Source organism: Polypterus senegalus, chromosome 9 (assembly GCF_016835505.1).
Source record: "Polypterus senegalus isolate Bchr_013 chromosome 9, ASM1683550v1, whole genome shotgun sequence".
NCBI classification, from domain to species: Eukaryota; Metazoa; Chordata; class Cladistia; order Polypteriformes; family Polypteridae; genus Polypterus; species Polypterus senegalus.
In genome coordinates, this window is record NC_053162.1 from 6,491,618 (window position 1) to 6,505,831 (window position 14,214).

General features: G+C 40.4%; 1 protein-coding gene across 2 annotated transcripts in view; it reads right to left on the reverse strand.

Annotated features, from left to right (window-relative positions):
- Positions 1-14,214, reverse strand: part of LOC120535086 (centrosome-associated protein 350) — a 192,274-nt gene that overhangs the window by 48,719 nt on the left and 129,341 nt on the right. The window contains exons 14-17 of one of the 2 annotated variants that reach the window (XM_039762643.1): positions 14,068-14,152; positions 12,600-12,809; positions 11,941-12,015; positions 11,088-11,242 (exon numbers count right to left, since the gene is read on the reverse strand). In XM_039762643.1, coding sequence (XP_039618577.1) covers positions 11,088-11,242; positions 11,941-12,015; positions 12,600-12,809; positions 14,068-14,152 — 525 coding nt within the window. Of the gene's footprint in view, positions 1-11,087; positions 11,243-11,940; positions 12,016-12,599; positions 12,810-14,067; positions 14,156-14,214 lie in introns of both variants that reach the window. The other variant, XM_039762642.1, reaches the window with a different exon arrangement.

A 14,214-nucleotide genomic window follows, 5' to 3' on the forward strand; every position in this document is an offset into this window, starting at 1 on the left:
TGGATAACATTATTATGAAGATAATGCGTTGAATCAGCCATAGACAATCACATCCAATGAAAAGAAAGAAACAACTTAGAAAATGGAAGCACAGTTCTGTAAGGCTCTGCACTGTAGCCCTCCAAGGACCGAGTCCAGTTAGGTGGGTTCTCGAACCTTCACAATTAATTTCCTCTATTTTTGTAATGAATGTAGTAATAAAATGCATTGCAACTAGTGATGGGCAGTGTTGTGCAAGTTCACACCTCACAAGAACTCGCTCAAAGTTCAGTTTACACTGATTCAAATGAATACATTCACGATCATAGGTCACCATTTCAAGTTTGAATTTGTTCATGTTCAGTTCATTTTGTATTTTTTAAGGAGGGAGAATAATTGACCCATGAGTTTACTTTTTTCAATTTTGCATGCCTTATATTAGGCTATTACAGTGTTCTCGAGTAAAATACAATAATTATGAACATTTATTTTTATTTAAATACACTTTATTGAGTTATACCCAGCAACAAACATGTACAGTATAACCCTATATGCTAATATCCTCCCGGTCAAAAAATAGATTAAATAGATGCAAGTATACAGTACATATAAATTACCGCTCCATTTCCAACCGTGTGACACAAATGGTGACTGTAGAACAGGAGTGTCCAATGCGTCGATCACTATCGACCGGTAGATCGCAAAGGTTGTGCAGGTAGATCGCACTGCATTTAAAAAAAATTTTTAAATGTTAGTCTATCATATACCCTCCCTATGGCATTTGTCACGTGATTGACATACAGGCCAGTCTCAGATCTCTTTTCTTCTAACACGCTGGTCATCCTGCACGCACGATCAAACGCGCAAGCTACTGCAAAACTCCGGCTGTGATTGAGTTAGCCTTCAAATTTATATCGACTAAAGAAGGGATTTTTAAAAAAAATGGTTGTTTATGGGCTGGATGTGGAATTGGAAGCTGATTTTTTTCTCTCACAATGTCACAATCCAAGTGCGCTTGTCTGATCTGCCAATCTATCATTGCTATTCCAAAGAAGGAAAATGTGAAAAAGGCACTTTCAAATTGTTCGTAAAAACTACGAAACTGACTTTCTTCCAAAAAGCAATCTGAGAAAAAGAAAGGAGAGGGAACTAAAATCGCAGTTGAGACGCAATGGAAGGCGTGTGCACAACTTGACAGCACAGGCTACAGAGCAGATTGAAAATTGTCTGTCAGACTTTATCTAATGGAAAAAAAGTAACGAGTCGAGTGTTGCCCAATGTAGCGGAATAAGAGTAGCGTTTCTTCTTCACAAATGTACTCAAGTAAAAGTAAAAAGTATGGTGGAGTAAAACTACTCTTAGAAGTACAATTTTTTTATAAACTTACTCAAGTAAATGTAACGGAGAAAATGTAACTCATTACTACCCACCTTTGATACTCAGTTAAATTAAATTTAATTAAAAATGTTTAATTGATTCATAAAGTATGCAGTATAGGGTTATGTATGGAAAAGCATATCGGGTAAATGGCCACCACAGCTTTGCTGGCACATACGCACTCTTTTGTCGAAATTTTCCATGACCGTTTTGCATAAATGTGGCTGAATTCCGTTGATACGGCACTCAATTTCCTCCTTCAAGGCGTGGGTGGTCGTGGGCTTAATGGCATAAACCTTAGACTTCAAAAAACCCCAAAGAAAAAAGTCCAACAGCGTTAAATCGCATGATCTGGGCGGCCAATTCTGATCACCAAAACGGGAAATTACACAACCAGGAAATGACTCATGCAGTAATTGAATTGATTCTCAGGCTGTATGGCATGTGGCACCGTCTTGTTCAAACCACATGTCGATTACATCCATATCTTGCAATTTAGGCACAAAAAGCTGGATTATCATGTCGTGATAGCGAGCACCATTAACTGTTATTGCCTGACCAGCTGCATTTTCGAAGAAGAATGTTCCGATGATGCCTCCAGCCCAAAATCCGCACCAAACAGTGACACGTTGTGGATGCATTTGTTTCTCAACAATCACTCGTGGATTTTCTGAACCCCAAATGTGACAATTTTGCCGATTAACGAAGCCATCAAGATGAAAATGAGCCTCATTGCTGAAGATGATTTTGTTCGAAAAAGTTGATGAAGTTAAATCACTATTCCGATCATATTTTGTATGAAAATTGCGAACTGTAGCTGCCAAACCTCATTATTTTTAAAATATTGCTCAACAATGAAAACGCGTTGTTCTTTCGTGTAGCGCTCCATTTTTAATAACCCTGAACTGTGAGCTGTCACGCTGTCTTTTTTTTTTCGTTGGCAAAACTTTACCACACAAATGGCGGCAAATTCAAATGTTGCGTGAATTTTGGGACACCCCATATATATATATATATATAGCATTTTTAATGTAGGTAGATCATTTTGACCTGGTCATTTTAAAAGTAGCTTGCAAGCCAAAAAAGTGTGGGCACCCCTGCTGTAGAACCAGCATGTTCGTGAACTAACCAATTTACACTGCCGGTCAAAATTTGCGTCACATCTTGCATGTCCAATGGGGCAAAAATATAAACTGGCCTCACGAAGTCCAACGTTTAACTTAAAGTGAAAGCGGAGGTTCACCGCATGCTCGTGGCAGTGGGGGTGCAGCTTAAGCACAAGCAGACAGACGGCGCCTATTTGATTTGATGTTATTTTTTCCGAATACAAATAAATGGCAAAAAATTGGTACAAAATAAATATTCATAAAAAATCCACTGTTTGTGCTTATCTGAATATCGGATTCGGAATTGGCTCCAACTCTACATTACAGGGTATGGCAAAACATTTAAACTGGACCCAAACCAGATCCATAATGTCACAAAAAACTGAACTTGCTCACGTTCAAGTTCTTCACTTGCAAATACGTTACGTTAATTTCACCGTTCTTAGAAAAATGAGCTTGTTTAATAAACGCGCTCTTTTGAACTAGTTCATGCACAACACTGGTGATGAGCGATTCGCAAACAACTGGTCAAGTGAATCATATGATCCAATCTGTGAGAACGAACAAATCAAATCAGTGGAGCTCAACTGGAGCTCAACATTTCGCTGACAGATGTTTAAAGTGCATGCTCAAGGACCACCTGAATCAGTCACTACCCGGGAGTTAGTGTAATGATTCTTACTCATTTGTGAAACAAAATGTCTTTTGAGAACATTACAAAATTCTAAAAATCTAGACGAGAGAAGGTCATTCAACCCAGCAAAGCTTGCCAGTCCCTGGAATCAGCCAAGTTGCCCTTCTCTAGACTTTCTCCAGTGCTGCCGAGTTGTCCCTCTGTGATGACTCAACAGAGTCTCAATTATCTGCCAATCCACCTATCTTAGTATCATCTAGAAACTTAACCAGCTTGTTATTTATATGCCTATCCAAATCATTTATTTATATTAAAAATAGCAGCAGCCCCAGAACTGCCCCCTGCTGGTCACCACTCTTAACATCGGCTAGATTCTGAGGAGGTTCCTCGCACCATCACCCTCTGCTTCCTGTGTCTGAGCCAATTCTGCACCCATCTACAAACATCACCCAGACCTTTCACTTCTTTCAGTTTGATGCCCAACCTCTCATGTGGCAGCCCATTAAATGCTTTCTGAAAGTCAAGATAAATAATATTAAATGCCCCACTCTGGTCATATCCTTTATTTTTTCCCTCATGGAATTCTAGCATGTCGGTAAAACATGACCGCTCTCTTCTCAACTAAGGCTAACTGTTCAGTAAAACTCCTGTTCTCACCATGTGTTACTCAATTTTATCATTACTCATTCCTTCCATTAATTAGCTTATGATACAGGTTAAGCTCAATGACCTGTAGTTGCCCAATCACCCTTTTAATATAACAAGATAATATTTGCCATTTTCCAGTCCTTTAGAATTTCCCCAGTTGCACTGACTTTCTAAATATATGTGTCAAGGGTTTATATCTGTACTCGCTAGCATCCATAAGAACTCGAGGGTAAATATTATCAGGTTCTGGAGATCAGTTTGATTTAAGCCCATTTAACCAAAGCAGCACATCTCCCTCTATTATTTTACTAAGGTGGATTAGTATGTTGCTATTTAAACTTATCCTATTTTCTGTATTTATTAATTTATGCTCTTTATTTATTCATTTATTTATCTTCTGCTACTATTATTTATTTACTGTGTTTATTTATACAGTGGTGTGAAAAACTATTTGCCCCCTTCCTGATTTCTTATTCTTTTGCATGTTTGTCACACAAAATGTTTCTGATCATCAAACACATTTAACCATTAGTCAAATATAACACAAGTAAACACAAAATGCAGTTTTAAATGATGGTTTTATTATTTAGGGAGAAAAAATCCAAACCTACATGGCCCTGTGTGAAAAGTAATTGCCCCCTTGTTCAAAAATAACCTAACTGGTGTATCACACCTGAGTTCAATTTCCGTAGCCACCCCCAGGCCTGATTACTGCCACACCTGTTTCAATCAAGAAATCACTTCAATAGGAGCTGCCTGACACAGAGAAGTAGACCAAAAGCACCTCAAAAGCTAGACATCATGCCAAGATCCAGAGAAATTCAGGAACAAATGAGAACAGAAGTAATTGAAATCTGTCAGTCTGGTAAAGGTTATAAAGCCATTTCTATAGCTTTGGGACTCCAGCGAACCACAGTGAGAGCCATTATCCACAAATGGCAAAAACATGGAACAGTGGTGAACCTTCCCAGGAGTGGCCAGCCGACCAAAATTACCCCAAGAGCGCAGAGACGACTCATCCGAGAGGTCACAAAAGACCCCAGGACAACGTCTAAAGAACTGCAGGCCTCACTTGCCTCAATTAAGGTCAGTGTTCACGACTCCACCATAAGAAAGAGACTGGGCAAAACGGCCTGCATGGCAGATTTCCAAGACGCAAACCACTGTTAAGCAAAAAGAACATTAGGGCTCGTCTCAATTTTGCTAAGAAACATCTCAATGATTTCCAAGACTTTTGGGAAAATACCTTGTGGACTGATGAGACAAAAGTTGAACTTTTTGGAAGGCAAATGTCCCGTTACATCTGGCGTAAAAGGAACACAGCATTTCAGAAAAAGAACATCATACCAACAGTAAAATATGGTGGTGGTAGTGTGATGGTCTGGGGTTGTTTTGCTGCTTCAGGACCTGGAAGGCTTGCTGTGATAGATGGAACCATGAATTCTACTGTCTACCAAAAATCCTGAAGGAGAATGTCCGGCCATCTGTTCGTCAACTCAAGCTGAAGCGATCTTGGGTGCTGCAACAGGACAATGACCCAAAACACACCAGCAAATCCACCTCTGAATGGCTGAAGAAAAACAAAATGAAGACTTTGGAGTGGCCTAGTCAAAGTCCTGACCTGAATCCAATTGAGATGCTTTGGCATGACCTTAAAAAGGCGGTTCATGCTAGAAAACCCTCAAATAAAGCTGAATTACAACAATTCTGCAAAGATGAGTGGGCCAAAATTCCTCCAGAGCTGTAAAAGACTCATTGCAAGTTATCGCAAACGCTTGATTGCAGTTATTGCTGCTAAGGGTGGAACAACCAGTTATTAGGTTCAGGGGGCAATTACTTTTTCACACAGGGCCATGTAGGTTTGGATTTTTTCTCCCTAAATAATAAAAACCATCATTTAAAAACTGCATTTTGTGTTTACTTGTGTTATATTTGACTAATGGTTAAATGTGTTTGATGATCAGAAACATTTTGTGTGACAAACATGCAAAAGAATAAGAAATCAGGAAGGGGGCAAATAGTTTTTCACACCACTGTACATCTTCACAACTATGCAGTGAAATTCAGTGTATCTGACAATAAAGAGCTCTGATGTAATGTAATGTCCACTTCTACTCAAAATGGTCTTAAAGTAAACCCCCTTTATAGGTTACTAGCAAAATACCCGCGCTTCGCAGCGGAGAAGTAGTGTGTTAAAGAAGTTATGAAAAAGAAACATTTTAAAAATAATGTAACCTCATTGTCAAAGTAATTGTTTTGTCACTTTTATGAGTGTTGCTGTCATAAAGGATTTGATTCTCATTATTTCTTTCAATCAGGTTCGTATTTGGAGGACGTGTTGTGTTCGAGTTACATTCCGTGTTTGTCAACCGTTGTAAAGATAACATTGTTCACTACCCAAATCGCTACTCATGAATCTAAGATGTTTAACAGGCATTCCCGGTATTAAGTTGTGGAATTGCCTGCAAGTATTTAGCGGCAGCATCTCTATGAGCTTGTGGATTTGCCTGCGAGTATTTAGGGACAGAGTTTCTATTAATTGGTGGATTTTTCTGTGAGGATTTGGCGGTAGCGTCACAAAGTTGTTTCCGTCTAGCTGCATCAGAAAATGTACCAAGACGTCTGACAGGCCTCCTACCTCCTTTTTACTTTTTTCTCACAGCTTGGATTGCTGCTGTCATAATCGGTCGATCAGTTTCATGGTTTGTTTCAATGACGACAGTATTTGTAGGACTTGTGTTGAAGTGACATTCGGCATCTGTCAAGCGTTGTAAGCATACAACCGGTTTCACATCCAGCTTTTGAGAGTTTAAACATTCATAAACATCAAAGTGTCCACTACTGAAATCGTCACCTGTCAGTCTAAGATGTTTAAGAGGCATTGGCGGTTGTCGAAAGGTGTAAAATATTTGGCCATTTCGGTACACTTGAAAGTGACAACCGAAGAATTCAGCGGCAGCCATCAACTCACCTGCAGATCCATAGGTGAAGGGCTTAAGCATTTTACTCTTCTAGTGCTCCTGTGTAGTCTAATTATCTCCTGTACCATCATCAGTCCACACCTTGAACCTGTCCAGTCATTCAATACATAAGACACAATGGATATCAAGAGTGAGCCTGATATGGCCGTTCAATATGTAACACAGAGAATGGAAAAGGCAGGTGCCATCTCCAGGCATGGAAACCACTCGATAAGTGACAGTTCTTTGATCGATGGTGATCACCTCGATAGACATGTTAATGGGGGTACGGTTGGAATGATAAAGGAAATAGGTACCTGAACAATGTAAAGTAAGTCTAAAATACCTACACAATAACTATAATCCTAATAAAGGAACAATAAAACAGCGGAGAAGCCGTGGATTAAATAAAAAGGCTGTAGTTATCAGCAGGGAGACGTGAATACCGTGGCAAAGCAAAGAAGGGAATGAAGACACCGGAGCGACGGACGGCCTTATATAAGCAGGCAGTCAATTACGTGGGAGGCGTGGGGATGGGGAAGGCAACGCTGCCTCACACGGCGACCGAGCTGCAGGCTATGGACATATATATGTTATGAAAGTAGGATTCAGTTATGACCGTTACGCGTAGAATTTCGAAATGAAACCTGCTTAACTTTTGTAAGTAAGCTGTAAGGAATGAGCCTGCCAAATTTCAGCCTTCTACCTACACGGGAAGCTGGAGAATTAGTGATTAGTGAGTCAGTGAGTCAGTCAGTGAGGGCTTTGCCTTTTATTAGTATAGATTATTTTGCAGTAGACAATTTTCTAATCCAACTCTGGAGGACCGTGTTGATTGTCCACTAGTAGTTTCACTCCTGTTGCCATTAACTGCATTACATTGTAGTGTCCCAGCCAGGCTGAAGGCCTTTTGGAGTGACTGTTGGGTCCGATTGAGGGAGGGTGGAGAACAGCGCGGAGGACTGACGCGGGGGTATGATCGATATAGAAGGGGGGGACCGGGATGGGAGGAAGGTGGAGAGGTTCGTTGGTGAAGGGGCTACAAGGTCGTGTTGTGGGGCAAACGAAGTTGGCGTTTTTGGTTTTTCAGTTTTTGCTTTTCTTTAGCAGCATCTCTCAGGACCACAAATATGAGAGAAATATAGGAGATTGTAAATAGTTCAAAGTCAAAGATGTTCATTTCATTTTTTGCTGTTAGAACCCTGTATTTTTTTTTTCTTCTTTATATTTCAAGTAAACTGTTTTGTGAGCTTTACCTCGTCCATCTGTTTTTTTTCTTCTTTTCGAACCGGATGGGAAGGTCGCTACAATATTGAACTGTTTGAAGAAGTCTAATTTTGCACCATTATCTAGTTACTAGTGGTGTAGTTAGGGGAGGGCGGAGGGTGCAGTCCACACCGGGCCAAAAGGCTCAGTACAATTCGTGTGTAAGCAGCAGGGTTCGGAAAAATTCTTTGATTTTTATCCACAAATGTTTCTGTGTTTCTGTGACGGCATCAGAAATTTATGAGGCAATAACAAAAATAAACAAACATTACACCGATAAGAATTTCTAGGAAGATAAACAACTATTTTACAATTTATAATTTCTTTTCGTTATCAATCTGAATGCGTTCTTGCTCTGCGCAGAAAACATCCCCACCTATCACTTGTACACTACACTGGTTCTGGTTTTCGTAGTGGAATTATATTAAACTAATAATTAGAACACGGCTTATTAGTGCGTCTATGCTATATTCTTATTTAATTGATGCTTAAAAATAATAAGAAGTGAAAAATTATTGCTGTTTCTCTATATATGAATAAATCTATGCAAAATGTATCTTACATTTTCTCTATAAATCATTTTAATTTTCTATTTAAATAGGTTAACATATTCAGATGTTGGAGGGCGGCAAATTAAAGAACTGCCCCACCCAGAGCTACACCATTGTTTGTTACGCTTCCCTCACTGAGCTAATCAACTTTGTGGTTCATGTGCTTTTTTCCTCTAAGTAATTCTTTTCTATTTATTTGTTTTCTTGTTGCACAAATAAACTCTTCAAAACAAGAAAGAACTTACATATATACAGTAAATCCATATTTATTGACATGCAGGGCGAGGTTTGCACAGGAGATTTCATAGTAAAAATGTTATTTTAAAGACTAGGGGGCTTCGCCTCCTGCTCACTTCGCTCGCCAACCCCAATCCACGGCCTGAGCTACGCACCAGCCACTTCGCGTCTCTGCTGCTTGCGTATGTGAATTTCACTTACACCAAACAACAAATCTTTTCATTCTCGTGGATACGCCTCTTCATTGGGAAGAAACACTACTTTTCTCTGATGGCAACACGAATTAGATGATCTACAAGTCTCCGACTTAAACTTTAAATCTGAACAATATATTCAATCTCTTTTTGCTGTTCCGTTATTTCAACGAGTAATAATTTCCGTTTGTTTGTGCTAATGCAATCCTTACTATCCTTTTTTTGAGACTTATGAATTTTCATATTTCCATTATCTCTAACCTGCTATGCATGTGTATTGCTGAAACGTTGAATTTTTTACGATGTTCTTCTTTGTCATCTACTCTTTGTCTTTTATTACTGGTTCCAGGCCTCGCTAAATCTCTTGGCACAAAGTCTCGTCTCGTGGGACGTGAAAGTATCTCTCTGAAAAAGCCACGTCTCGTCTCGTCTCGTCCCAGGATTTTTTTTATTATAATAGAGAGAAATAAACTTTGAGGTCTCAGAGTATCTGTACATACACATGTACAGGCAGTCCCCGGGTTACGTATGAGATAGGGACTGTAGGTTTGTTCTTAAGTTGAATTTGTATGTAATTCAGAACAGGTACATTATTTTAATAAATGCTATTGTTGACCGACTGTAACCAAGTGCTCTGCCAATGAATGATGGAGTTTCACCTCTCTCTGACCTTTTTATTATTTCTACTTTTTAATTGTGTTGGTTTTTCTCTTCTTTACTGTATCACCAGCACTTGCATCAGATTTGTGTTTCAGAGACATTGTTGAAGGGTGAAGACAAAAGATTAAGATGAGCTCTTCTGCACAGCACTGTACAAGCGATCACAGCAGGAAGGCACCTGTCGTCAACACGTCTGGTGTACTAAACGAGAGACAACTTCCCGCTATGTACGTAACAGTACAAGCAGGCTTGCTATTGAGAATGAATGGGGGCGGCGAGGGGCAGTTCACCACCAGCCCACCACATAGTCACCTCCACTACAGTATGCTGCCTCCAGCGTTTGCCCCCGAGAACGAACACGGTGCGGCCAAAGGTGGGTAGTGAATCACCCACCACCGCCCCCATTCAACAGGCAGCCACCCGAGGCACACTACAATGCTACCCCCGCAGAATCGTTCACCCTCAGTGGCCTCTGTTCAGCCACAACCGGGTCACCGCTTGCAGCATCACCAGCCGCCCACCGAGAACGAACGGGACACCTGTGTGTAGTGGGCAGGCAGTGAAACACCCCATCCAACCTCCGTCCAGTCAGGAGCAGTAGCTGCGGCGGTGTGGTGAGTGGGTAGCGAACCGCCCCATCAAGCCTCCGTCCTGCACACGAGCGGTTGTCAACAACCGATCTGCAGTGCCTGCCCGATTTGCGCGTGCACTGCGCGCAAATACAACCCTAGCCGTGCGCGCATGCGCACACATGTGCAGAGCTTTGCTATTACAACCCTGCCCGATCTGAATCTTTTTACTTTGCGACACGAGTCCCCATCTGATTTGTTTCACGCACGCACTCTCTGCTTAATTAAAATTGATTTCATGACGCTGCCCGATTTGTTCTGCGCGTCTAAATTTTACGACACACGTCAATCGGTTTGAATTTTGTGTTGCCGCTTATCTCCGTCTGTAAGTAGATTTTTTACTGGAAAAGAATTTTTAATTTTATAACGTCTTGGAAGAAGATGTGTCGCCTGAAAAAATTAACTCCAGTCAAATGAAGAGGGAGTGAAATGAAATGCGACACGTGTCTGTGAACTTTATAATGGATATGTACAGCTTTTTGTAAGTACTGTACATTTTTAGTTGCAATATTTCGTAATCTCGTGGTTTAATCGTAAAAATCACAGCATTTTCCGTTTTATGGACCCCAGGTCATTGCTTGCCACGCAAGCAGCAAAATCGCCCCCCTCCAGCGTCCATCCAGCCACCGCCTGCAGCATCCCCAGGCCGAAGATGACAGAGTGGCAGTTACTGAGGCGCATGCGTCGCGTCCCCCAGTAAATAAGTAAGTTGTATGTCGTATGTCCGTAACTTGGGGACTACCTGTATATACACACATTCAACGCATTGGATTTAACTGTTAAAATATTATTAAATACAATAACTAAGGTGGCATAACTGGTCACTTGTATAACACTGATACTTGCCGCTTTTTCACTTTTCCAGTATTGACTGGCGACTTCTCCTCCGTGGTCTTGTAGCACTCCATCACACTACTGGGGATTTTGTGTTGTTCACCGGCAACTGAGCCAACAGGAACGCCATAAAGCATTGCTTCTAAAGATTTGATGTAAGCCAGACCCTGTGCAGTTAAAGATCTATTATCAAACAGTGAATTTTTGAAAGAACACTAAGACTACAATATCTCAGTTAATTACATGACTATGCACTATGACAATTATGAAATTCAGATTAACTGGACAAGTTGATAACCTGGTTCTGTGAAGAAAACCCTTCATCGCTAGCTTGGATTCTTCTCCAACTCCTGCTGTATAGACTGCTCACTTCATTTGGACCTTCAGATCATTTTATTTTTTGTTTTTTTCTTAGGATCCGATTCTTGTTTCGGCACAAGATGGAAATCCTCCACACTCTTTCTGACTCCCTCCATTCCTCTCTTGTCTCACCTCATCCTTTGTATGCTAACTGGACACCTCAACCTAGACAAGGTTAACAACATTTTTCTTCCTCTCAAATTATTGAAAGAATAATTAAAATGTCTCTACAAGTTAATGATAAAATGCCGCAATCAAATAAAGCAATATAAAAGCTCATTACAAGGATAACATGACATTTTAAACTCTTACGTTGCGGTCGCTAGTATATCTATACCTCACCCTCTCCCGATAAGCAGACATGCCAACTATCGTAAAAATACGTAAATACCACAATATGCCAGACATCACCTAATCACTTTTATTTAACAAATTTACAGGACTAAAGTTGACATACTGTACATGGTTCCTTTCAGATAATTTTTGGTAGCCACTTAAATCATACCTTGTTTTCTGGGTCTCCTTGAAATGGACTCAAGTAAACGTCATCCCCAAGTGTTTCCTGCTCTCTACTGTTCAACTGCAACAAGCAAGGAATTTATTTTTATTCACTTTAAAATATACTGCATGCATTAAATTACAACTGGAGATTTTTAGCATGGGAAAGGCTACATATAAATAAAATGTATTATTATGATGATGATGATGATGTAGGGTGGCACAGTGACGCAGTGGGTAGCACTGCTGCCTTGCAGTTAGGAGACCCGGGTTCGCTTGCCGGGTCCTCCCTACCTGGAGTTTGCATGTTCTCCCCGTGTCTGAGTGGGTTTCCTCCTATAGTCCAAAGACATGCAGATTAGGTGCATTGGCGATTCTAAATTGTGCTTGGTGTGTGTGTGTGTGTGTGTGCGCATGCCCTGCGGTGGGCTGGTGCCCTGCCCGGGGTTTGTTTTCTGCCTTTTTCTTCTTGTTTTCTTCTCTAGCAGACCCCCGTGACCCTGTAGTTAGGATATAGTGGGTTGGATACTGGATGGATGATGATGTATGTCGTGACGGATATGATACTAGGAGGTTTCACTATCTGAATAATTTTTGGAGCTTTTGACCAAAATGACTTTTGCTCAGAGCTACTGGTGTTACTTGTCTTTTCCCCAAATGGCGTACCTGTGTCTTTTCCAAGTCTTTTTTCAGGTTGCCAATTAAGTGATCGATTGCCAGTTCTCTTTTCAGGTGGTCAGCAGAGACTTCTTGTAAATCTTTGTGTAACTGGGCAGCGGACTGCTGGATTCCCACAATCTCCCTCTGGTGCTGTAGTAGAAGTTTCCTTTGTTGTCGAGCAGACTGATGCAGACTCTTGAGATGCTGGATTTCGGCCTGTAGTGAAAACAGACACACGCTGTAGCGCTCCAAATACTTTGAATTACGTGTGTTCGCGTGTAATGCACAAAGCACCTATTGCAATAGCTACAGTATGTCTGTCTGTCCAAATGAAACATCCCAGCCCAAATTGTATTGAAATGTGGCAGATTTATTTTTCGTGGAAATTTGTCCAGGTAGTTTAATTTTCGTTGAGATATCTTGTATTTCAAAATCTTCCATTCAAAAGCGTCAACAAATTCCAGAACTCATCTAACTTAAAACGGAGAAACGTTCTGTGTGACTTCAACTACGAATAAGTTCACTGTTTCATTGCCAAGACGATCAAGAACCAGAAAAAAACAGAGAGTGCAGCCATGCATTTGTTTCCACTTCTAGCAGTGTGTGCAGTCGTATAATATACTGTATGCTCATCTGTGAAAGGTTTATTTTTTTTTTTTTTTCCTGTGCCCTGATCCCTCACTGATGATGAGGCATTTTTAAGCATAGGAACACACACTACACAAGTATCCCAGTCTTGGACTTTGAAATTATGGTCCCCCCGCTGTAATTTACCATCAGACTGTCACATTCGCCTAATATCTCCAATGGTCACTCACTGTAAAGTTTGTCTTAACATTTGTCATAACTGAATAGCTTTGCAAGTCCCATTCCATAATAATTACTATGGCTAGACATGCTCCAGCAAATAAGAAATTAATTATAAAGGTTTTCTCGATATTTTTTATTTAGGTTATGTTAATTGCCAACTGTGGATTGTCACTGTGTGTAAATATATGTGTGCGTGTGTGTGTGTGTGTGTGTGTGTGTGTGAGTGAGAAAGAGCAAAGAGAGAGAGAGAGTGACGTCCTTGTGATGGACTAGAGTGCCATCCAGGCCTATTTTCATCTTTTTACCTAATCCTGGTTAGATTCCCTTTGACCCCTGAAATGGATTAAGAAGGCTCTTAAAACCCACCTAAGGAGCTCAGGCCATGGAGGGTCACAGTGTCTACACCTGAATGATACACCATGTGTACATTTTCTAGCTTATTATTATTATTAAAGAATTATTGAGAAGAAAGGTGCAAATAAAAAAAATCCCCAGATAGATAGATAGGTAGATAAAGCACTGAAAAGAAAAATCTCTCTTAGTGGTATAAATATAGAAATCTACTTGTTGAGCTTTTTTTTTTTGCATGGTGTAGTTTTACACATCTCAAAGCTATCTACAAGACTGGATTATAAATGAAATCCAGTGATATGATTGATTTTACCTGTTCCAGGCGCAGCTTTTTCACAACCTCCTCCTGCTTCTCTATGATATCAGCAAGCTTTGTTTCATCTCCCTTTGCTAAGTACCTGCTAAATGGAATGCAAACCAGTCAAACGACAAAAGCAGAATTTATAAACCAAAAATTAGA